Source organism: Microtus pennsylvanicus, chromosome 2 (genome assembly GCF_037038515.1).
Source record: "Microtus pennsylvanicus isolate mMicPen1 chromosome 2, mMicPen1.hap1, whole genome shotgun sequence".
Lineage (NCBI taxonomy): Eukaryota > Metazoa > Chordata > Mammalia > Rodentia > Cricetidae > Microtus > Microtus pennsylvanicus.
Window position 1 is genome coordinate 129596836 of NC_134580.1, and position 23163 is coordinate 129619998.

Genomic DNA, 23163 nt, shown 5'->3' on the forward strand with positions numbered 1-23163 from the left:
GACACCTTAAGGCAGGAGTGCCTAGGAAGATATATTCAATTTCTGAAAGACCCAGCTGCCTAACCAGACTATTGTACCCAGCAAAACTACCTATTAAATGAAGGAGAAATAAAAACTTTCCACATTAAAAACAGATTAAAGGAATTTATGACCAGTAAGCCAGCTCTACAGAGGATATTGGAGGGAGCTGTTCACATTGAAGAGGAGGATAAACACATTCAAGGAGCCACATGGTCTATACACTATCAGGCAAGCGTGAACGGGGGTAAGCAGGGAGAAACTGAGGGAGCGTCAGAAGGTTTGACAAAATGAAAAGTACATGACAAGAGCTGTATGAAAATCTATGATCTTCCAACTCAAGGAAGAAAACGTTAACTAAAGGGGAGAGAGCACAGAACACAGGTGACATGAAAGGAGATTGAACGGGGGAGGGGAGAAGAGAGGGTGGGGTAAATTAGCCAAAACCAAGGATATATGAAGATATCTTATGGAAATCCACTAGTTGTGAGCTAATCAGAAAACTCTTTTTCTGTTGTTGCTGTCATTCAGTTTTCAAGACAGGGTTTCTCTGTGTTGCCCTGGCTGTCCTGGAACTCACTCTGTAGAACAGGCTGTCGTTGAACTCAGAGATCTGTCTGCCTCTGCCTCCCAAGTGCAGGGTTAAAAGCATGAGACACCATGCCCAGCTAGAGAATACACTTTTAAATGACTTTGAAGCAGAACTACCCTGCATGGTTAGACAATGCTACTCCCAAAATACATAAGTTATTACACGAAAAAAATCTTAGCGCCAGGCACAGGACACCAACTTACAAGTTATTGGACGGGGAGAAGAACCCAAGCAGCCGCACAGGCTGTTGCTCTTAGGGGTTGTATTAGTTGGAGTCTCCACTGCTGTGACAAAAACCATGACCAAAGAATTTTGGGGAGGAAAAGCTTTATTTCAGCTTACATTTCCAGGTGAGAGTCCATCACAGAGGGAAGTCAAGGCAGGAACCCAAACAGGGCAGATACCTGAAGGCAGGAGCTGACGCAGAGGCTAAAGAGGGGCACTGATTACTGGTTTGCTTCCCCATGGCCTTCTCAACCTGCTTTCTTGAGGAACCCAGCCTAGGGATGGCACCACACACAACGAACTGAGCCCTCCCCCATCCCTCACTAATTAAGAAAATGCCTTATAGCCAGATCTTATGGAGGCATTTTTACAATTAAGACTCCCTCCTCTCTGAGGACTAGCATAGCCTGTGTCAAGTTGACATTAAATTAGACAGTACAGGTGCCTACCCTAACTTAATGATAAGACCCTATTACAAAGTCAGCACTCTAACAAAGATGCAGGATGCAAAGAAATCAACTTCCATTGACCAGGAAAATCTGTCCCTGCTGGATAGCTATTAAAGTGCCAGAAGGTGCTACTCAAGTTTCCTGGGGTCAGGAGAGACATCAATAGTCTCATACTACACTGGATGCTGTGTGTAGCACACAGCACACAAGATGTACCCACTGGCGCAGTGATGAGCATGGGGATAACCAAGGGCTTTCTGATTGAATATGAGTCCTGATTCACAGAGGGATTTCATGTCTGCTGCTGTAAACTGCTGAAAAGCAAATGACTAAGGAGATCGTAGAACCGAAGAAGGGAATCTCCTCTTGTTTCACTGCCAGTACATGCTGTCAAACCGCTTTCCAACGTTCATGTATGCACATATAGGTTTTTGTCACTTTGACTTTAGCCAGACACCTCTTTCTGCAGTGGGTAGTAGTTAATACAGCCTCATATCCGGCCCAAGTGTGAAGTATAAGTAACTGTGAGTTCACTGTGAACAAGTAATATACAACAACCTCCCTACATACAAGGCTCAGGAAACATCATGAGAGAGAGACGGCAGAAAAGATGTTCAGGGGTTGGAAGAACTGTGAACTGCTGACATCTGGACATGGCACGACTATTGCACACATCAACTCCTACCAGCTGTGATCACCTGCAAAGTTGTCTAGGAGATCAAACCAGTCATGATTCCAGTATGGACGGAGCAGGACCAAGCAAAGACCTACACTTAGTGGATGAGCTATTGGTAGTTGTTGATGGTGGAGGGGGGTTGTTCTCCTCTGTGAATACTACAAGTATGCTGTCCACACAAAGGTAGAGAGCCCTGATTGGACTCAGGGTATAAAAACAACCAAAAGAAGGAAAATGGGAAGCTCTGAGGGAGAGGAAGCAAGGGTACCATGGAGAGTTAGAAGGAGGCAGTGGTAGATGAATAACATCAAAATACATTGCATAAATGTGCAACATTTTCAAAGAATAAATAAATATTACTGAAAATATAAATATAAATGACACATAGCATCCACATCCCTGACAGGCCCATTCTACTTTCACAAGAAGAAGAAAGAGTAGGGATCTCACAATTACATAAATAAATATTACTGAAAATATAAATGTACACACATCCCTGCTAGCCCTGTTATACTTTCACAAGAAGACTTAATAGGAGCCTCACACAAAAGTATATAACTTAACACACCTGAGATCACTACTATGCTCAAATTCATTTTGTCACTAGAAATATTCCATCCCTGCACACCCCATTACTCGTGAGTAGGTATGATATCGCAGGATGTTTCATGTCAGACATACATGAGACAAACTACTTGACAGGAAGCCATCACTGAAATCAATGACCAAAGGGACATCATAGCTGAATTATGGATGCCTGCCTTTCTGCTGACCATTAGGTGCTCAGTTTATACATAGGGACATTGTGACACCATAAAAGCTCTTTCAGAGACTTATACTGTCTGCCTTGGGCTCTGTCCATCTTGACGTTGCACAAAGTCACCCAACACCTCAATGACTAAAACACAGCAAGACACAGAGAGCTTGAGAGGATGTAAAACAAGAAGGGAACAGATAAACCACCTTCTAATACACTCAATAAAAATATTGATGAAAGCAATTTATTGGCTGCAACCCATCCCAAAGATAAATACAGAACACAAAGAAGCACCAGGCCCCTAGGGCCTTTGCACTCTCTCTGTGACGTGCCTACCTCTGCCATCTCAAAACCAGCTCTGACAGGCCGAGGAGCATGCCAACAAAAGAAAGAATAGCTGCTGCTGATTTTCGAAAGCAGACTGCATCACGCCTGTCTTATCAGCACATCTAGATCATGCCCCTTCCTCTATGATGACCTTTCTAGGAGACAATGGATGCCTATAAAAGTGGGGTGCAGCCTTGGGGTGGACAGTCAGAGGCAGGACCAGGAGGAGAAGCAGCTTCTGAAGACGTTGACCCTTCAGAGGGACAAGGTAAGGACTGCCCAGAGGGATGCACTAAGAATGGCAGGCTACCTGGGAACGATCATGGGACGGGTCACCTCTGGACAGATGACTAGGGCTTACGCACTGGGCTGAACTGCAGGACACTGGGCCTAAAATGGGACGGTGGATATCAAGGGCTGATGAGGGGACTATTTTAAGAAAACAGGAAACCAACCACTGGAACTCTCAGAGAGGTTCGCCAAGGCACCATACCCATGAACTCATTAAGAGGCACACAGGCCCCACTTGTCCTAACAGTGTGTTTAGATGGATGTAATACTGTTTAGATTTCCCAGAGGTCAGAAAAGAAAGGGAGAAGTCTGGTGGAAATGTGGTAAGATTTATTTTCCAAAAAGGCAATTTATTCCAGGTAAGGAATTGTCACTGGCTTGAATTACTAGAACCACTTTCTGATGGCAATGGCAATAGAGGACTTGCTTTTGCTAGTGTGTGTGTACACAATGCCTATCTAAACCATCACAACCACCCTCTAAGGTTCATCAGCTTCTCAGACTAAGGCCCCCTCAGCTTTGGGAAGACACGGGTACTGGAGACTACTGGAGTATGAAAAGAGGACGGGGCATGGCAAGATTGGAAGGATGAAAGGAGAGGGATTATAGATGATATTTTAAATCAACATCAAGTAATTACCAGAGTGGTACCAGTCACGGGTGGAGGAGGCACTTGCTGGGCAGGTATGCCGCAGGAGCCTCCACTGTGCCGTGTTTCTGTAAAGCAGGGGCTATAGCTGAGGTCTGAGGAATGGTTGTTGTAAACAGGAATACATATGCAGGGTCCTGTCTTTCATTAGGAAAATAGAACTTATAGGATCAGGATTTGACAGAAGTGACCTATTGATTCTAACAACTTTCCCAAAGGTCACAGCAAAGACCCAGACCCCCCAATACTATAAACCATGGCAGGTGAATGAGGGCCAAAGGGAAGAAATGTCACAGTCCAACACATATCTTAAAGGAAGATGTCAAGGACACATACCTCAGCACCGCTCTAAATGTGAAGAGAGGGGACAGGGAAACCACTCATCTGGTAATGACACCTGCTGCCAATCCACATGGACTCGGTTTGATCCCTGCAACCCACATGACAGAAAGAAAGAACCAGCTCCATCAACTCGTCCTGGGACTTACACATAACTAAGAACACACAATGAGGAGCAATGAATAACTGTAATTCGAATACTAAGAAGCAGGCCAGGCATAGAGGGGCACAGCTTTAATCCCAGCACTGGAGGGACAGAGGCAACAGTTCTCAGTGATGTCACGGCCAGGCAGAACCAGAAAGCAAGCTTCAGGAAAGCTGGGACTGTAGATTAAGACCCTGTCTCAAAATGAATAATCAGCTGAATCAAGTAAATGTCAGAGACAAAGCACTTAGAGAATAAGCATAAGAGAGGAATCTGAGAAGGGGAGATGGGAAATAATCTCCAGGAGTGACCAGCACAGCTCAGATCCACCATGAATGAGGAAAACCACCCAAGACAGGGAAACCAGGATAAGAATGGGGCCTAGTGCCCAGCTTTGCTGGCACAGTTCTATAGATGCCTCAGGGAAAGTCCAGTACTAGCTACTCACTCAGAAGACACTTGGGGAAGAAACCTGAGATTGGAGCTAAGGTCTTGACATGTTCACAGACAGGGACTAGGACACGACCAGGGGCTAGGACATAGCTCCGCGTTAGAGCAGTTGTATAACATGGGCAAGGCCTGTGTACAACCTCAGCACTGAGAAACAACAGAGGGGAGAAATTCATATTGGGGGTAATACAAAGGACATGTGACTGCACAGTATAGGAGGATGGTATATATGAGCCCAGGAAGTCAGAGCTCAGGACAGGGCTCAGACAACAATGACATGATGTAGCCAATCCTGACAGTACAGTTACCCATATAGGAAGGAATTGCTTCCACAGGATGTTAACATGTATCAGACCATATTCCCATGAACAGAGGATAACCTGAGGTGTGGATAATGTGAAAAACACACTCTAACAAAGACAGGGAATCCTCTACACAAAGTTGCATGACAGCTCAAAGGCCCATTGTGACTGACATATGTGACCCATTTTTCTTCTTCAGGTTTCAGTCACCATGATGTGGGTTCTCTGGGCCTTGGCCATCATGTTGAAAATCCAAGAAGGAATACTTGACCTGGTGGAAGCACCCCCAAGGCTGAACACTCTCCCTGTCTTTGTGACCAATGTGAGCATCCTCCCTCTTAACCTGCCAACACCACCACGCCTCAGAGGTCCCTCCAACAGGCAAGGCTCAGCTCCCAAAATTAATCCAGCTCTCCCCAAAGGCGGCAAGTGTGCACCGGCAGCCAGATACTTCCTCTCCAGTGGCAAACTCCAAGACTGTAAGTAAGACTCACCTCAGCTGTCTCTTGGCTCCTGTCCACACCTCCGATAGCCTGATCATTTCTGAGCTCAGAGCAGGGTTGGTCAACCTTTGAAACAAGTGGTTTTCAAACATGAGAATCCTGGGACATCTTCTTGGTGCCTAGAGAGAGAACGGAATGTGGTTCAAACCTAGAACTTCTTTAACAGCAAGGGGCTGAATCCAGCTAATCCAAGAGCTCAGGGAGATGGTGAAGCTTCATGTAAGGTTTCAGTACTAGTTTAGAACAGGTCAGCCCTACCCTGGACAAAAATAATATCTGACCCCAAAGGCTGTCTCTCTATTAGCCTTCCACTGGATTCTTACCACCTAGAGACTCGGTCACACCACAAGGTTCTTCCTTACTGTGTCCTAAGCTTGCCTAGACTCCCACAGATGATTAACACTCAGCCTGGTTTACAGAAAAAAAGAAACAGAAAATTAAGAATTTGCCAGGAAGCCCTTTACCACATATGCTCTCATGAAACTTCCACTCCATTCCCTATCTGAGATACACATTGGTCCATGAGATGAGGAATTCTACTCCCTGTGAATCTCAAAGGCTGAGAGTACAGAAACCTGGGCAGTTAAAACCACGACAGAGAAGTGACTCAGTTTGACCAATAGGAAATGGATAGATTTGAAAGCTAAAGTAGGACAAGAAACCCTTGTAGATCTTGGAAGTTCCCTGCAGCAGTGGTCTAGCAAAGGCCCGCATCAGAGCATGAAGGATGGAGATGAAGGCCATTAGCCACTGAACTGTCACAGTGGCCAATTACCACGGCCATAAGTCCAATGTCCTAGGCACAGAACTCAACAAAGAAGGACCGCAAGTCTGTAAGAGATGCTTCAGGGGACTGCTTCAACTGCAATTCTGCTGAGTCAGATGCCCTTTGGTTCAATCAGTCTCAGCTCTGAAGTTAGCAAAGGTGAACATATTCAATACGTCACTGACATTTATTTCTATACACTTCCTACTAGAGCTAGCAAGACAGAATGTGGAAATAGCATTTTAGCATAAGACTGTTTTGCAGGTCACAGGATGACTCTCAGCCTGTTCTCTACTACCCGAAAATTCCATGTCTCCCTTCCTATTTATATCAGATGGAGGGAAGCATATGATAGGCCCCTGACTATCAGTGCCCAAGCCTCGGGCAAATGCAAAGGTTACTCAACACAGCACATCCCAGAAACAATACCCTGCAAAGACTAATGAAATGAAAATGAGTCAAAAGACCAGAGGAGTGTGGGCATAAAAGCCTAGAGAAAGAGTAACTGTGCTTGTCTCTTTACTACACCCTACTTCTGTAGTCCTTCCACATTACATAGATATCAGCAACCATAACCTGTATCCTTCACCTGTAAGCCATGCTCCACATCCAATCATAAACCTTGAACAAACACTGAGACTAGGGATCAGAGGACCATGAAGACTCTAAAGAGCAGAGCTGATATTGAGGTGTAGACACAAAAGGAAAAAATAAAGCTGGTCTGATGGCTCAGGCCCCAACAGGAGCAGTGCAGGAGGCACCATGTGTGTGTGCATGTGTGCGTGTTTGTGATATTTTTTAAATAAAGGAAGAGGAAAAAAAACAAGACATATGACAAGTAATATAACAAACATATATGAGGTTCCACCTTGACTCTACACCCAAGTATCTTTGAAGCAAATGATCCAATCAAAATTTAGCTCCATGAGGTCTAACAGGAGCTATGGACAAAAAGAAATGTGGACCTATCTGACAGACAAATATTCTTAACTAGGGCAGAGGCAACACTCGAATTGGAAGGCAGAATTCAGAGTTCCTAGTGCCCATATTCCAACATGCCATCTTCCAAAAGGAGGCTGCTAGGGATGATCTGAACAGAAACCACACAGCAGGACTGTCTCTTGATCTTTTTCAGATCTCATGGACGCTCTGCCCCCACAGATCGAGGACATTGTCAAGTGTGATGACGTTAACATGGCAGGTGTACTTGGGACACTGCTAGCCACGGTGGACAGCGCTGACCTGCTCTCACTCTTAGATCCCACCTCCCTCCTACAAGGGGCAGGCGGTCTCGGCCTAGATGGTATCCTAGGCAAAGCAGGGAATGAGGATCCCTCAAAGCCCTCCTCAGGGTCCAAGGCCGCTGGAGGCCTCGGCCAGCTACTCCCAGGGGGCGGTGGTGGCCTGGGAAGCTTACTAAGCCTCGGTGGAGACAAGGGCCCTGGGAAAGGACTTCTGAATGGAGACGTGCTCGCCAATATCAAGAAGCCTTTGGATGACATGATTGGGAACGTAGACAACCTGAAAGACTCTGTAGAGGCCAAGGTGAATGAAATACTCCCAGAAAGTGTCAAAGACCCACTTTCAGATCTGCTCAAGGTCAAGGTCCAAGACCTTTTGCTCGAGTAAGTACTTCCTCCACAATCCTCTGGGTTTCTGAACAAACAACTACTCACTGGGAATGCTGACACTCACCCTACAGCAACCCCAGGGACAACCACCCTTTCATACAGGGACATACTTATTCCTGCTGGAATAGCTGCAAAATGTGACCAGGATGTCTTGAGCTTGAACCACTGGGTGGGAAGAGGAGCTCGGCAGCCATAAGCAGAGCTCAGGTGGTGGTGAACTGGCGGCCTCACGGGGATTTCTCATGAGGACAAGGCGGTTTTCAGGAGGAGAATTGAGTCTGTGTTGTCGTTCTGCAGCTTAAAGGTTGATGACGTAACCGTGGACAGCATAGACATAACCATGGCAGCGGATGAGATCCAAGTCCACTCGGCAGTCACTGCCAACATAGGTGGAAAAGGGTGAGCCTGTTCCCAAAATGATTGCCGGGTCACCGGGGATTAGGATGTGAAGTCCCTATCCTAGAGCCAGATGACAGGGACACATAGACAAAAAAAGGACAGTCACCAATTTTCCAGCAAGCTTGGGTTACTGAGTGAGAGCCTGCCTCTGAAAAATAGACACACACACACACACACAATTTGCCTTGTCTGGACCTTCCTATGTTAAGAAGCCCAACCTGTCTCCTGCTAGGCTTCTCTTATGTATTTCCACACAACTAGAAGACATAAGTATGACACTTGTAGGTTCTGCAACCAAAAACAGGTGACCTTCTCAAGGCTACTTGGGGAAATTTTTTGTCAGATATTACCTAACTACCAAAAATGGCCAACCTCTTCATTCTGTGGCATGGGACTGAGTACCTAGGAGCACGTGGACTGGGAACACAGCCCTCCCCTAAAGACGACAACCTTCCCCGAACCTTGAGGCTGATTCCCAACTGCCCGTCCCTCTGCTGGAGCCTCACCTCCCAGACAGTATGACAACAGCCTGCACATCCTCTCCACAGCGTACTTGGACCTGTCATCACCTTACTGCAGTTTCAATCTGCAATGGAAGTGACGATGAAAGCTGTTATTTCCCCCAACAACACCCAGTGCGTCAACCTTGACATCCAGGACACACATTTCCAGGTCAACGAAGTCACCATTCAGTTAATAGAGACGTATGTAAAACCTGCTTTCTTTCTACTCGATCAATGCAAAAGGGTACCAGAGGGGCCACCTGCTGTCTCAGAGGAGACTGGTCCACCATAGTACACTAGACAGTCAGGAAATGCCAAAAGAGCTGACGACCAGAGTTCCTCTGTAGCTCAGAACAGCCTTCTCATATCAATCTTATATCTTTCCTGCCGGCTCTATTTAAGTGACTCATCCTATATATTCCCTAAACAGAACACGGACTTGAGTCAAAATGTAAAAAGAACCATGCAGCCACACAGTAAATATCTCTCTACCACTTCTGTGGGCCAGCTGCCTATGGCTCCCCTCCTGGAACAGATACAGGCTCCAGGCCCTTCTGACTAGGCACACACTAGAAAAATAGAAATGCTTCTCACCTGCCCAGAACCACCTTTGACATTCCTTCCTTCCCTCTGCTATGGCCTAGGCAGGAGTCATTATAGTTTCTCTAACTAGAACATAGAAAGCTGTGAATTCAGATCTACAGCTACACCAAGACAACAGAAAGGTCTATGGACAATGTGCTCCAGTGTCTGAAGGGTGAAACCATCCAAGGGGACCTCTGGGCCAGGTGTCCTGTGACTTGCACAGGTATCTTTGCATTCTCCTTAAACACTAAAGACCAAGACAAGAGCTCAGGACTCACGCGTTAATTTAGAAGCCAGACATCATCTGATGCCTTCATCAGTGAGCCCATTTGTCTAAGACACAGAAAAACCCAGAAACATGAAGATCACTTATTTCAGCATTATATCTTTCAGGGTCACAGGAACTGTGCCTCTCCCTGTGCCTCTGCCCTTGAATGATCTCGTCCCAGTACTGCTGACAGCAGAAATGAATGAGAATGTAAGTCCAGGGAAGGGGTGGGGCTTCTGCACAGACATGATCCCTAGGAAGGAGGGGAGAAACTTTCACCTTTGTAAATGCCCTGCTGCTAGGACAGATTGAGGAACAGTGCCAGGGAACTCTGGAGCACAAGGGCCACCATGGACAAGCAGCTCCTGTGGACCATAAGTCTGTAGTGTAATTAATAAAAACCCAGAGATCGATACTGGGGTTCAACCTGAACACTAGAAAAAGTAAATCAGCCAGTAACTGGCGCTTACCTCTATCTGCATCAGTCTGCAATGGAGATCCTGCCTCCAGCAATCTCAGAATGAGACTGACCTGAGAGCTGTCTCCTCCTGTTTCATATTCATATCTAGTGCTGGCATTAAAGGTGTGCATACGACTGCCTGGTTTCTATGGCAATTGGTGTGGTTACTGAAATTAAAGATGTGTGTCAACACTGCCTGGTCTTTAAGGCTGACCAGGGAAGCAGTTTCACACTCTGATCTCCAGACAAGCTTTACTTATTAAAATACAAATGAAATATCACTACATATACCAAGCAGCAGAACTAAAGAACACAAGATTTGAGAACAGTGGATAACTTCGGTCCAGTAGATGTCAGGAAAATAGCACAGGGAAGTGGGAAGAAAGGGGAGACGGGAGGAGGTAGGATGATAAGACAAGCGACTGGTGTTCCCTCAGCTAAGCTAACCTGTGGTGACTTCACAGCTGGAGAATTCCGACTCCTGTGCTGTCGTTCTCGCGAACTTTAATGAGTGCAAGAACGGTGAGTACTTCCTAGGTGGTATATGCCCAGTACACTGAGGTGCCCCAGGGACCTTGTGGGATTTCACAGGGTGGCATACTACAGAGGAGGGGCTCCAGGATACCAGACTCCAAAACTACAAGGGCTCACACAGCCTACTCAGCACACCTAGGAAGGAGAATGTCCCAGCAGACCTTTCTCTGAGAGTACTTGGCTTCTAACACATGGAAGACAAAGGACACAGTGCCTCTGGGGCATCTGCACAGAGCTCCCAACCCAAACGGTTTTCAAAGCAATACTGCAAAGAGTCTGAATCAGGAGCAGTCCCAGGTCCTCATCTATGGAGTCCTGGGATCGGGAAATCTCACAATATCCCTATAAACATGCCAACAGCCAAGGTGAGAGGACATGTTTGGTTGAACCACACAGAGAGGTGAAGTAGGAAAATAAGCTCTTTTCTCAAGGCTCAGGGTAGACAAAATGCATGGCCTAGATAGATAGTATTTCCTTCTCCATGAAGATTTTGATACATCAGGTTAAAAAAAAATCTAAATCTTTTTGGGTAAACCACAAGGTCATAGCATCCTTTGGGATGTAGAAGGCATCCAAGACAGCACCTTGTGCATGGAAGGCAGACAGAATCAAATGTCCATCTATGGGGAAGACCAGAGCTGCATTTGAGGCACCGCAGCCGTCAATGGCCGTTTGAACTCTCTCCATTCCTCCCCGCTCTCCTCCACAGCTACCGGCTTATTCAAGTACAAGACTCAAAGTGCCAGGATATCTCCCAAAGGACTTTCCATCTTCTACTGTGTAAGTATTTGCTGTCATTGCAATAACTGGATGAAGGCTGAAAGCCTACCTGAGCCCACCAAAGAGATCAAAAAGTCAGGACAGTAAAATAATGATCGGCTCTTTTCTCACCCCCATGCTTTCCTGGGATTAGTCTCCTGAGTACTCATCAGGGCACAGACAGGCTAGCGTTCTTCTCAGTTCAAACCCACAGCACATGGCCTGTGAGAACCCCAACAGAGAAAACAAAAACTTCGCCCAGCTCAGGTCTCCACTCTCGGGGGATTTTACACAACAAAACAAAAAGGGCCAGCTCGTTCTAAATACCTGCTACCCAAGCAGGAAGGCAAAAGCAGAACATGGCAAGTGATGAAAAAGGAGACAGAGTTGGTTCAGCTTCTCTTCTGCAAATCCATCAACAACATTGCTCTCAGATGATGGAACACAAATCCATGCACATTCAGTAGGACATTCATCAATGACCTACAACACAAACAAAGGACATAGCCAACCTGAGGGTCAGATTCTTCTACACATGTCACATGTGGAAACAGAGCCATGGTTTATGAATATAACTAGTATAAAGAGATAGTATGAATGACCCAAAAGTCAAAAAAAAAAACTAACAGGACAATGATGTTAGGTAAAACCCTATCTTCTCTATTTCAACTCTGAATGTTCCAATATCCCTTCCAGAAAGAGATTATAGCTCAGAAATATGAGGAGAGAATGCATACAAAAAGAGAATGAAACAGACAGAAAGACAGAGAAAATACTCAAGAATGGCTTTAATCTAAGAACTTATTCCTCCATATGATGGTTTATGCTACATGGGAGGGAGGGAAGTGGGGAGGGAAGAAAGGAAGGAGGGAGACATGGAGGGAGATATAGAGAGAGACCAGACCTCAGGTCTGTAGATGGTGACAAGGACAGGAAGCAACTAGTAAACACACGTCATCATGAAGTCCATCATAAAAGGGCGACTGGCCCTCAGGTGAGAATTCATGGCCTCTCAGGAAAGCTCGGCCGCCCTGAGCCCTGCTACCCTGCCACTGGAGCAAAGGCCTCTTCACCCTGCCCTGGCAGAGCCGAGTCACAGGCCTTCCCTCTCCTTCTAGTCTCCTGCACTCACACAGATAGTTCTCTGATTTCCTCTCCCTAGGTTGAAGCCAACATTGGCAAAAGAACAGTGCCCGTGCCTGGAAGTCGACTGCCTCCAGATCCCAGAAACGCCACCATTTCTGTAACCATGTCCACCTCAATGCTGAAGACACTTCTAGTTTATGTGGCCAAGCAGAGCTCTGTCAAGGTGAGTGTCCTTCATCAGCCCCAGGTCTGTGCCACTCTGGACATGAGCCGAGACTGTCACTTCTGAGGGAGAAAGTAGAGGTGTAAATGAGATCTGAAGGGATGTTTCATTTTGTTTTGTCTTAGGGGGGGTGGTTGGGGGCTTTTTGGTTACATTTGGTTTTTTGGGTTTTGTTGTTGTTGCTGTTGTTGCTGTTTTCAAGATAAGGTTCCTTATGTATTCCTGGCTGTCCTGGAACTAGCTCTGTAGAACAGGCTGGCCTCTAACTTACAGAGATTCCAATGTCTGTGCCTTACTTTGAAAGACTTGATAGAAAGCAACATTTCACAAGGGTTCCGCCTCAAAATCCATCCACTAAACTAAATAGAGCAAAGGATGGGAATGTCCCTGTCATTTCTTCTTCTCAGTTGCACAAGGCCCAAGCTGGAAGATCAAGCCTAAAGGACCAAACTCAGGATCTCAACCAAGACTGAAGAGCACATGCTAGCTCATGATACAGCACCTCCATCCTCTTCCCCAAACTAACTGAAGTCTTCTTCACAACAGATGAATGACCTGGAAGCCAACATCACCAAAATAGCCTATACCTTCCAGAAAGACAAACTCCTCAGAGTCTTTTATGAGGTGAAAATAACGAAGGATGGTGAGGACTTTGCCACTGGGAAAACGGTGAGTGCTGAGAAATGAGGGTTCGTGAGTTGGAAGAAGGCCAAGGACTTGGACATGGAATGAACGCTTCCCAAAACCCTGAGGCCTTGGTGTCCCCACAGAGGAGGGAAAGGCCATGGACCCATGTCTCACTCATGCTCCCTTGTGTCATTTCAGCAATTAATCGTCAGCCATAACAGCAAGATTTCAAAAACCAAACTGGTACCAGACATCAAACTCACAAGGTACTACGAGGTGCAACTGCATAGACCTCAGGAATGTAAAGACCCTGTAAACACAGAGACATGATGGGTTCTGGGCAGATATTTGAATCATTACAGGGACTCAGGAATTGTGGCTTCTGTGCTCTTCGTCATCTGTCTGTTCTATTCAGTAGCTCCAGCCTACAGATGACTCATTCCAAACCAACAGAGACAAGACTTGAACTCTAAACATGAGTGGTACTGTTCCCATGAGCCTAACATTTCTCTGTTCTTTGTGGCTTACAGGTCTGATCACAGAGTGGAGCCCCCTGAGGCTGTAAGTTGATCTGTTCTTTTATACTGACCCGTGATGGCTGGGAAATCATGTCAATGCTGGAACTCAGTTACTCGGGAGTGGGGGAAAGAGAGGCCCATGGGGATTAGAACACAAACTTACTGTGGAACAGAAACACAGGCTCCTAATTGATTCTCTGGAGAACTCTTAAACCACAGCTGCCATGCTCACACTGACATATGTGTGTGGGGCCTGCAAGGAGCATATATGTAAACACATACAAAGGAACAAGATACTGAAAGTCTTGCCACATGCTAGAGAGAGGCCCACAGTGGTTGCCCAGAGATGGATATGGAAAATGTGTCCTTTTAGCAGCCCAAGATATGGGGAGTCAGTGAAGCAGCAGACTCAGGGAACATTTCAAGGCTAGCAATCCCTACATCTCTACTTAGCAGGGAAACAACAGGATATACCTGGCTGTGGGCTCAGTGAAAAAGACTGAGTATTATTGACCCACGTCCTCATAGAGACACCCAAATATAGTCATTAATGCTAAGAGTTGCCCCCTGGATGTTAAAGGGCAGAGATTAAGGAGTGTTCTCTGAGTGCACCCCAACCAGTTCTGCAAAGCCTGATTTCCCACAGAGAAGGGTGAGCAATGAGAAGGAAACAGAGGTGCAGAGCAAACCATATGATCTCAGAGGAGGGTCACAAGAGAGAGAGAAGGGAGCACCATAACATGGATGGACCCTATATGATCTCAGAAGAAGGTCACGAGAGAGAGAAGGGAGCACCATGATGTGAATGAACCCCATATGATCTCAGAGAAGGGTCACAAGAGAGAGAGAAGGGAGCACCATGACGTGGATAGACCCCATATGATCTAAAAGGAGGGACACGAGAGAGAGAAGGGAGCACCATAACATGGATGGACTCTATATGATCTCAGAGGAGGGTCACGAGAGAGAGAAGGAGCACCATGACAGGGATGGACCTAGAGTTATACATCCTTGAACCACATCACAACAGATGCAGTGGCCAACAACTGCCAGGCCTCCCACCTTTGGTCTCCATGTTGTTCCTGAAGTTCCAAAGCCTCCTGCGGTAACAGTAGCAAGGTGGCAGTGCACAGGACAACACCTCTGCTCATGGAACCACAAGGGCAACAAACAAAAGAGGGGCCCCCAAACTCCCAAACATGGGAGCCCTAAGGATACCTTGAGATCCATCTCTACACTCCACCCTGACACATGGCAAACCCATGACATAGAGAAATCCCACAGGAACCTGCAGCCTGAGCTGAGGTCCTAGGCCCTGATGACAAGCAGAGGCCTGCAAGGCTCTACTGAAAATGTCTTCCCGTGTCTTGCAGAAGGAACAGGTGGAAGGCATTTTGTCTGAAGTCATGAAGAAGTCCTGGTCTGTCTTCAATGGTATGTGGAATTAATAACTCTGACAGCTGCCATAGATGACACATGTTTGACACTAAAGCACTCAGCACAAGGCCATCCTGTCCTCTGCCGGGCTACACATCACCTTCTCTGTCATAATGGCAGCAGCTAACGCTATAAAGGGAAAAGAGATCAAGATGCCTCCTCTGCGGCTCCCAGGAAGTCTTGTCCACAGGAGCCTTGGGACCAAGACCACTGGGCATACAAATGAGCAGTGGACCTGGGTCACCACCACTATAGGCATTAGGGTTCTGACTCTTGAAGGTTATATCATAACCGTTTTGGGCAACAATAATGGTGGTGCCACATGCCAGGTATGCACATCCCTGGTTAGCCCTACTGTGGTTGTAGATAGTATACTGGTCATCAAATGCACATACAACCTCCAGCCAGGTCCTGCAGTGAGGCAGAGCATCGCTTCTCATCGGTGTTAGGCCACCAGGTCCCCACCTGCTTTGGGGGCCTTTCTTCCCCTACACCATACCTTGCCTCCATCCTACAAGCTGGGGTGGACAGTACCCATGACACCATGCTGAATGTGTGTGGCAGCAACTTTCCTAGGGCCACAAACACGTAGAGATCCCACGTGTGACAGTGGTCTAAAGACCTATCCAGGTTACCGTTTCCCTTAACTCTTGTCACAAGGTGATTCTTCCCTATTTCAGATCTGTATAAACAAATGAATGTTCCAGAAGGAGTGTCTTCATTTGCCTTATCGAATGCCGATGTCAAACCGCTGAAATCGGTAAGAAACTGAAATAAATTCTTTTCCTTGCTTCTCTGCTTTGCTTTACTTGATTTTGCCTCAAATACAGGACCTTACCTATTTTCTTCCTCTGCCTGTGCAATCAGTATGAAATTTGACCCAGAAAACATCAGCTTCTCTCATATGACTCAAACTTTAAGCTGCACCTGACCCCATCCTTCCCTGCATCTGGGCCCAAAGCAATTCCTAGAGGGTCCAAATGGCAGAAAGTCAGTCTTTTCTCGGGGTGGTTCTTCATGCTCTCAGTTTTTCGTACTGACTCTATCAGGGGTCAGAGAACCTTACACAAGCCAGCCTTGATCAGGCAAACAGAACAGATGGATGACATCTGAGCCTTAACTACAGGGACAAGAAACACAGCCCACACCAGGTTATATGTTAACAGTGAAAGTCTAGTTACTGACAGCCAGCATTGTGCCAGGGTCAGCAGGTACTTCACTCAGAAACCTGTGACCCCAGAGTTGGTACCTTACACCTATTTTCTCTGGGTGGACCCCAAATGCATCTGTATGGATTTCCTCCTGCAACTCCCCCTTCCAGAGGCTTCACCTCCAAATTCCTTCTCTCATAGTCTGAACTCTTGGGTGCTCACTCCAGGTGTTTTATCCCATCCCTGAAGCAGTGCTATGGGATCTGGTGGGGTGTGGGTTAACACTCACCGTGCTGCAGTCAACTTCTGGGTTAAAGGCTGTCTTTAACTGCTGTCTTTCTCTCCCCTTAGAGTGACCTTCAGGCAGCAAACTGAACCCAGCACTGCTGAAGCCAGGCAAAGTACTGAATGACAGCCAACCCCTCTGTGAATTTTTCCATGCAACTCTGAAGCCCCATCCTTATGATTAAGGACAGTAGCAGTAGTCCCTCAGCCTGCCTAGGATCCTCTGCCCTGACCTACAAGGGAAAGAAGAACAGTTCAAGGACCTGATCTCTTTGTAATCAACTCCTTAATAAACAGTCACTTCATGCAAAAGTAAAAGATGACTCGTGTCTCCATTCTGGTACATGTTCATGAGTGTGCAAAGAACTTCTTACTTTGGGCTGAACAATAATATGAGACAACAAAATCCACTGTTCTCCAACACTCTGGGGACAATCATGACAATGATCAAACTCCTCTCCCCTCACTTTCCTGTTTTACTTTAGATCTGGTGCGCCTCACAAAGATTCAGGTGGGAAAGCCTTGTTCCCACCTACTTCTATTGGGAAGTGGCTGCAAATGGTAAATCTTCCTTCTCCCAGTCAGCATAAATGCTTCCCTGTACCCATGGGAATGACCACTGATCATCCAGCACCCCACTGGTGTCCTTGGAAGTGGAGGAAACCCAGCCACTATCTTCAAGCTACATCTGGCCTTTTTGCCCACCAGCACCTCTGGCTATTATCCACTAGTGAGCCCTCGTTTCTCGAGCATGGTTTCTCACATCTCAGCCCTCTCTGTTTGATATCAGACAACCTATACGTCTCTCAGACCCACATGTCCCAAGGGCTCAGAGCCTGGTGCCTGACCTGTGTTTGATGAATAACTGAGTAGTTTGTGCCTTCTCACTTGATCCTCACTTAACTGCAACACTAGAAACTCCAAGCCGTGGAATCTTATTTCTCTGCCTCACTCATGGGTAAGCCACCTACCAAAATAAGCTCAACATCTCCTCTGGGATGTCTTTTAGAAAACCTCAAACCTCCACGTTTAACGTCCGATTTAAAGGCTTCTAAATTCATCTACTTTGTATGCAGACATGGCCCTAATACCCCTTAGATGGCCAGTCAAAATGACCACCTAATGGCAGTTTGAACCCAATATTTTGTGGGCTCGTTCCAACTTCTGTCAGTAGACGGGTAGATGGAAGAAGTGACTTATGTACAAGGCTTCTTCCACCTCAACCCCAAACCCTCTCCCCGCGCTTCCTGTTCACCCACTCACTTTTTCCTAGCTATGCAGTCTGAACCAAAAGAACCCTCCACTAACCCGAACCCTGCTAACGAACCCCCACTATTCTGTCCTCAACATGCATCTGCTCCTTCAGCTCCTCTAGCCTCTTCCTCCTCTCCAGCTGTGGGCCATTCTAGCCATCTGACTCTCGTGCCCACTTTCACCCCTCCTGTTACTCATCCTCATGCCGCCATGGGACCCCATCTACCCCTCTCCACCCATTCCAACCCTGCTACCATTCTCCCTTTGCGAGAGGTCGCCCGAGTGGATGAACTGGTTAAGGTACCCTTCTCATTAAGTAAACTCTCTCAGAGAAAAATCCTATGCATCTAATCCTACATCTTTCATTAAAGAATTTCAATATATAACTCAATTGTATAACCTCACATCCCATCAGATATACAGATATATATACATATATCCTACTTCCTGATGAATGCAGGCAAGTTTGGGTACAGGCCAGAGAATGTGCAGACGAGATTCATCAAACTAACATAGGCAGTCCCCGATATGATAGGTCTATAATACCCCAGGGGACACTCTAGCTAGAGATCAGTTTAAAACCTGCATCCTAGCAGGTCTCCATAAGGCTGTACTCAAACCAGTTAACTATGAAAAACTCCAAGAAATCATCCAGGAAAGACAGGAAAATCTGTCTCAGTTCTTAGAACACCTCACAGAGTCCATCTTACAGTATACAAATCTAGACCCTGAAAACCCAGAAGGCAGACCACTCCTTATGACCTATTTCATCTCTCAGAGCTTCCCTGACATGAGGGCCAAGCTTAAGCATCTGGAGAGAGGGCCCCTACTCCCACAGGTAGAAGTCTTAGCGCCAGCTTTCAAGGTGTAACATGGGAGAGATGAGAAAACCCACAAACAAAATTACCAAATGCTGGCTAAGGCCATCCGACCTACCTAGGCAACTGCCAGGGCTCCCTTGCCCCCTGGGGCTAAAGTATCACTGGGTCCCTGCTTCAAAGATGATCAGGAGAGTCACTGGGCCCGAGCTTGCCCTAATCCCTGCAGGTCACCCAGACCAAAGTGCTACCAAGAGGGGCATTGGTCTGTTGACTGTCCCCGTGCACCTTGTGACATAAGGACATCAAACACAGACCACCCTCAAGCCAACCTTTTAGGCCTAGCCATGGACGACTGAGGCAACCTGGGCTCTCTCGACCCAACCACTCTCATCTCTGACAGGGAGCCCAGGTAATCAGCATGGTATCAGGGTGGTCCATCTCCTTACTCTTGGACACTGGGGTCACTTACTCTGTCCTGAGGGAATTTTGAGGACCTACCTCTCCTCGTGTCCCTATTGTCGGGGAATAGGGACAGTCTTACCCACCTCATCAGACTCCACCACTCAATTGCATTTTAGGGGCTTTCTCCTCACTCATTCATTTTTGGTTGTGCCCTTACTGGGAAGGGATCTTTTAGTCCAAGTAGGAGCTTCTATTTCTCCCCACATCTGCCTGATCCCAGACTCACCAGCAGCCCTTCTCTGGTTCCAACATGTCATTTTCTCCACCAGCCTCCCAGGTGGACCCCCATGTCTGGGACACTCAAACCCCTCTGTTGCTGACGTCATTTCCACATTGTCATCCAATTACAGAATCCTGCCCAGTTCATTACCCAAGCCCAGTGCCCACTCTCACTCCAGAGCCTTAGGAGACTTAAACCTATCATCTCTGACCTTCTAAGAAAAAACTACTTTGTCCTACCCTTCTTCTTTTAACACCCCTATACTTGCAGTTAAGAAACCTAACGGGACTTACTGCCTGGTTCAAGAGTTCCAGCTCATTAACTCTGCAGTGGTCCCCCTCCATCCTGTGATGCCTAATCCCTACACCCTTCTTTCCACTATCCCTTCAGGGACCCCCCCATCTCTCAGTTCTGAATCTCAAATACACTTTCTTCTCTATACCTCTCATACTCAGTCTCAAAATATCTTTGCTTTCACCTAGACTGACCCTGACACTTACCCCTCCACACAGATCACGGGGACTGTGTTGTAATCTGTTGGCTTGGTCTGTCACCTGGGTATCCTGTCCCTTTAAGAGACAAGCTCCACCCACTCCCAACTCCCCCCTCCCCTTCTGCTGAGGCCTCCTCTCCAGTCTTCTCTCTCTCTCTCTTTCTCTCTCCCTCTCCCTCTCTCTCTCTCTCTCTGCCCATCTTCTGGAGAGGCAGTTTCTGCCTCTCTCTCTCTCCTCCTCCTCCACTTCTCTCCCTTCCCTTCCCCCTCCATAACCCACTAAATAAACTCTATACCCCATCTATCTGTTTGTTTCCTGTGGGGCCTCAGGCTACCCACCAGAGGACCCACCAAGGTGACCTACCACTGTCCCTCGAGGGACCAGTCTCAGGTCACCAGCATTGATGACCCACCACATTTAATGCTGTGAACTCAGCAGGCTATCCCTGAAAGCTGAGGACTGCTATGGATCCTGTAATCTTCTAACTCTTCTTCTATGTGGTCGCTTTTCCAACTTAAAATCACTGGAACATCAAACGGCAGGTTCTTCCCACACATCTGGCCATGCCTCCATGAGTGTGCAATTGCTTGGTAGTGATTACTCCACATAAAAAAAAAGGCCCAGTACTGGTCAAACACTAACCCATTGGGATTAAAGCCCCTCACTTGGGCCTCCGACTCCACGTGACAATGTAGGGGTTTGGTTTGTGCCCATCCATTTTCAAGGCCCCCTAGACTTTGAGTGACAACCCAAAGTCAACTTGAGCTATGGTCCATTCTCTTTCTTAGTAATGTCTTTCTATGGTTTGGGATTCAGGGTAATTGTAGCCTCATAAAGAGTTTGGCAACGTTCCTTCTGTTTTTATTGTATGAAATAATTTGAGGAGTATTGGTATTGGTTCTTCTTTGAAAATCTTGTAGAATTCTGAGCTGAAATCATCTGGTTCTGGACTTTTTTTGGTTGGGAGGCTTTTTTTAAAGATTTATTTATTAAGCATACAATGTACTGTTGGCAAGGAAGGCACCAGGTCTCATTACAGATGGTTGTGAGCCACCATGTGATTGCTGGGAATTTCTCCCAGCATTCAGTTTAGTTTTCCCCATCTAACTCTATTCTGCCCTGCCAGGCCCAAGACAGATTCTTTATTAACCAATGGTAGTCACAACATACAGAGGGGAATCCCACATCACTGTACCAATGTGTTCAAGAGTACTTCCCTCTTTGTCTTCTATGAGGTTCAGTGTGGTTGGTTTTATGTTGAGGTCTTTGATCTATTTAGACTTGAGTTTTGTGCATGTCAATAGATATGGATCTATTTTCATTCTTCTACATGTTGATATCCAGTTATGCCAGCACCATTTGTTGAATATGCTTTCTTTTTTCCATTTTATATTTTTAGCTTGTCAAAACTCAGGTGTTTATAGGTGTGTGGATTGATATCTGGGTCTTCAATTAGGTTCCATTGGTCCTCCTATCTGTTTTTATGCTAATACCAGACTTTTTTCATTATTGTAGCTCTGTAGTAGAATTTGAAGTCAGGGGTTCTTTTATTGTACAGGATTGTTTTGGCTATTCTGGGATTTTTGTTTTTCCATATGAAGTTGAGTATTTTTTTTAGATCTGTGAAGGGTTTTGCTGGCATTTTCATGATCATTTCATTGAATATGAAGATTGCTTTTGGCAAGATTGCCATTTTTACTATGTTAATTCTACCTACCCAAGAGTATGAGAGATCTTTCCATTTTCTGGTGTCTTCTTCAATTTCTTTCTTCAAAGACTTAAAGTTCTTGTCATACAGGTCTTACACATGTTTGGCTAGAGTTACACCAAGAAATTTTACCATGCATCCCTCTTAGGGTCCTCCTTGTTACCCAGTTTCTCTAGAGCTGTGAATTGTGGTCTTGTTATCCTTTACTTTATATCAAGTACTCACTTATGAGCGAGTACATACCATGTTTGTCTTTCTGGGTCTGGGTTACCTCACTCAGAATGATTTTTTTCCAGTTCCATCAATCTGTCTGCAAATTTCATGATGTCACTTTTTTAACCACTGAGTAATACTCTATTGTGTAACTATACCACATTTTCTTTATCCATTCTTCAGTTGAAAGGCATCTAGGTTGTTTCCAGGTTCTGGCTATTAAGAATAATGCTGCTCTGAACATTGTTGAGCAGGTGTCCTTGTGGTATGATTGAGCATCTTTTGAGTGTATGCCCAGAGCGGTATCACTGGGTCTTGAGGTAGATTGATTTCCTATTTTCTGAGAAACCACCATACTTATTTTCAAAGTGGCTATACCAGCTTGCATTCCCACCAGCAATACAGAAGTGTTCCCTTTTCCCCACAACTTCTCCAGCATAAGTTGTCATCAGTGTTTTTGATCTTAGCCATACTGACAGGTGTAAGATGGTATCTCAGAGTAATTTTGATTTGCATTTCCCTGAGGCTAAGGATGTTGAGCAATTCCTTAAATGTCTTCCAGCCAGTTGAGATTCTTCCATTGAGAATTCTGCTTAGATCTGCACCCCATTTTAATTGGATTATTTGGTATTTTGATGTCTAGTTTCTTGAGTTCTTTATATATATTGGAGATCGGCCCTCTGTCGAGTGAGGTTGGTGAAGATCTTTTCCCATTCTGTAGGATGCCATTTTGTCTTATTGACAGTGTCCTTTGCCTTACAGGGAAGCTTTTCAGTTTCAGAAGGTCCCATTTATTTTCAATCTCAGTGTCTGTGTTATTGGTGTTATATTCAGGAAGTGGTCTCCTGTGCCAATGTATTCAAGGTTATTTTCCCCTTTTTCGTCTGTCAGGTTCAATGTAACTGGATTTATGTTGAGGTCTTTGATCCACTTGGACTTGATTTTGTGCAGGGTGATAGATATGGATCTATTTGCATTCTTCTACATGAGGACATCCAGTTATGCCAGCACCATTTGTTGTAGATTCTTTTTCTCC

General features: G+C 46.0%; 1 protein-coding gene across 1 annotated transcript; it reads left to right on the forward strand.

The window, feature by feature from the left end:
* Positions 1–3266: 3266 nt before the first annotated feature.
* LOC142845140 (vomeromodulin-like) lies at positions 3267–17235 on the forward strand. The gene is made up of 15 exons (XM_075963904.1): positions 3267–3312; positions 5420–5699; positions 7625–8114; positions 8418–8519; positions 9068–9223; positions 10001–10085; positions 10800–10857; positions 11579–11649; positions 12791–12937; positions 13484–13606; positions 13763–13830; positions 14095–14125; positions 15456–15516; positions 16200–16279; positions 17022–17235. Exons 2-15 carry the CDS (start codon positions 5432–5434, stop codon positions 17043–17045), a joined length of 1764 nt encoding a protein of 587 aa, XP_075820019.1. The 5' UTR covers positions 3267–3312; positions 5420–5431; the 3' UTR covers positions 17046–17235.
* The last annotated feature ends 5928 nt before the right edge of the window (positions 17236–23163 follow it).